General features: G+C 45.7%; 1 protein-coding gene across 6 annotated transcripts in view; it reads left to right on the top strand.

The window, feature by feature from the left end:
* Vps13d (vacuolar protein sorting 13 homolog D) overlaps nucleotides 1-1,984 on the top strand; it is a 234,091-nt gene that overhangs the window by 3,784 nt on the left and 228,323 nt on the right. For 4 of the 6 annotated variants that reach the window (XM_031379407.1, XM_031379403.1, XM_031379404.1 and 1 more), the window contains one exon: nucleotides 629-801. In XM_031379407.1, coding sequence (XP_031235267.1) covers nucleotides 705-801 — 97 coding nt within the window. In that variant the 5' untranslated portion in view covers nucleotides 629-704. Of the gene's footprint in view, nucleotides 1-628; nucleotides 802-1,984 lie in introns of those variants that run through there. The other 2 variants (XR_004121180.1, XM_031379405.1) reach the window with 1 other exon arrangement.

Here is a 1,984-nt window from a genome sequence, read left to right as displayed (position 1 = left end):
AGAAGAAGAAGAAGAAGAAGAAAAAAAAAACACTAGTCTTGCAGGGGAATTGGGTTTGGTTCTCAGCACCCACAAGGAGGCTCATAAACTTCTGTAACTTCAGTTCCAGGTACCTATGCCCTCTTCTGGCTCCCACAGGCTCCTGCATGCATACACTGCATACACATATACATAAAATAGAAAAAGAGAACATCTTCAGATGTTGCTAGGTTGCCCGTGTGAAAAGCTCTGCTGAGGGCAGTCTGGTCCTAAGTCTAGTCCCCAGAGGAAGGATTTCAGAGAACAGCTAACCAGAAGGCTTAGCTCCAAACTGCAGGTAATTTTCAGAGTTTCCAAGTGACTGTCCCTGTAGCTAAAGATCAGTATGGGTACCAGTCTTCCCTAATCCAGCTCGAGACAGGCAGAACAGTGAGTCAACACAGAAATACATCTAGGTTCTGTTTTGTTGTTGTTTGGAGGCAGGAACTCATTATTTATCCCGGGCTGGCCTGGAACTCTAGACCAGGCAGATCTGGAACTCCTAGAAGTCTAACTGTCTGTACTTCCCAAGTGCCAGCATCATGGTGTGCCACACTACACTGAGCTGGGCTCTGTTAACTTCCTTTTTTTTCCTTTTTTTCTTTTATAGATTCAGAGACCATGAGAGAGAGAAATAAAAAAGACTGATCTATGATTTCTAAGCACCTTTTTCTGAGGAAATAGTCATGTTGGAAGGTCTCGTGGCCTGGGTTCTCAACACCTACTTGGGGAAATATGTCAATAACCTGAACACTGACCAGCTGTCGGTTGCTCTTCTTAAAGGTAAGCACACTCATTTCTCTTCAGCAAAATATGGTGTTTCTTTCTTAAAAAAAAAAAACTAATTAAAAGCTTGTACATTATGCATCGACGAATGTCTGTCTGTCTGTGTGGGAAGGCAATGCCTGTGCCATGGTGCCCATGTGGAGGTCAGAGGACAACCTGTGCAGGTTGGTTCTTTTCCTCTACCATGTGGGTTTTGAGAGGGTGACGTCAGACCCATGTTGGCAGCCTTCCTGCACCTTCCCTAACCCAGAGTCCCCTTACCTGCCCTCACTTACCTGTGCGTTTGTGTGAGTTATGAAGGAGCAACAAAATAATTTTGTGATTGAGAGTCACCACAACATGAGAATCTATATTATAGGGTCACAACATGAGGATGGTTGAGAACCACTGGTTTGATATAGAAAGAAGATAGAGCTGGGTATGGTGTACACCCTTAATCCCAGTACTTGAGAGGCACAGGCAGGTGGGTTTCTATGAGTTCCAGGCTAGCCTGGTCTACTTTGATTTCCAGGTAAGCCTGTTCTTCATAGTTCTAAGCTAGCCAGGGATACAAAGTAAGACCCTTCCTTAAGAAGATTTGGCTGCCGATAAGCAATGTCAAAGCCAGTGGGGAGGAAGGAAGTGCAGTGTCCTGAGAACAGGGTTTGCCCAGGATCAGGCCGGAGGGAATAACAGCTTGTGGGTTTCCACACTCTGAGAGTCAGACCAGAACTTGCTTGTCTTCGACCCATTTTGTTCCAGGAGTTTCCCTTCCTCCAGACTCATCAGGATTGAGGTGGCTGTGGGAGCTAGTGTGGTTGGACTGCCCCTACCCTCTCCTTCATTTCTTTGTATACAGAAATGGAGTCTTCCCTCTCCCACTTTCCCCTTTGTTCTTGGAAGGAAGGTGATGGGAAGCAAAAGTGAAGAGTGTGTGAGTGTGCGCTAGTGTCAAGTTCTTGCTCTGAGGTTTGTTGGTGTGCCCAAGCACCTGAGACTGCAGATAACTGGCTTGGAGAGCACTGCAGGCTCAATTTCCCTCATTAAGAGCAGAGTTAGGTGGTGGCATATTGTTCACTGATGAGATGGAGCTTTAAGGCATGCGATGTATCTCTGGATGTACTAATGACAGATTTTTTTTTTTTTGGTTTTTTTGAGACAGGGTTTCTCTGTGTAGCCCTGGCTGTCCTGGAACTCACTC

This window comes from Mastomys coucha, unplaced genomic scaffold (genome assembly GCF_008632895.1).
Source record: "Mastomys coucha isolate ucsf_1 unplaced genomic scaffold, UCSF_Mcou_1 pScaffold18, whole genome shotgun sequence".
Classification (NCBI taxonomy): domain Eukaryota; kingdom Metazoa; phylum Chordata; class Mammalia; order Rodentia; family Muridae; genus Mastomys; species Mastomys coucha.
The sequence above is the reverse complement of the archived record's forward strand: the minus strand, read 5'-3'. Positions and strand labels throughout refer to the sequence as shown.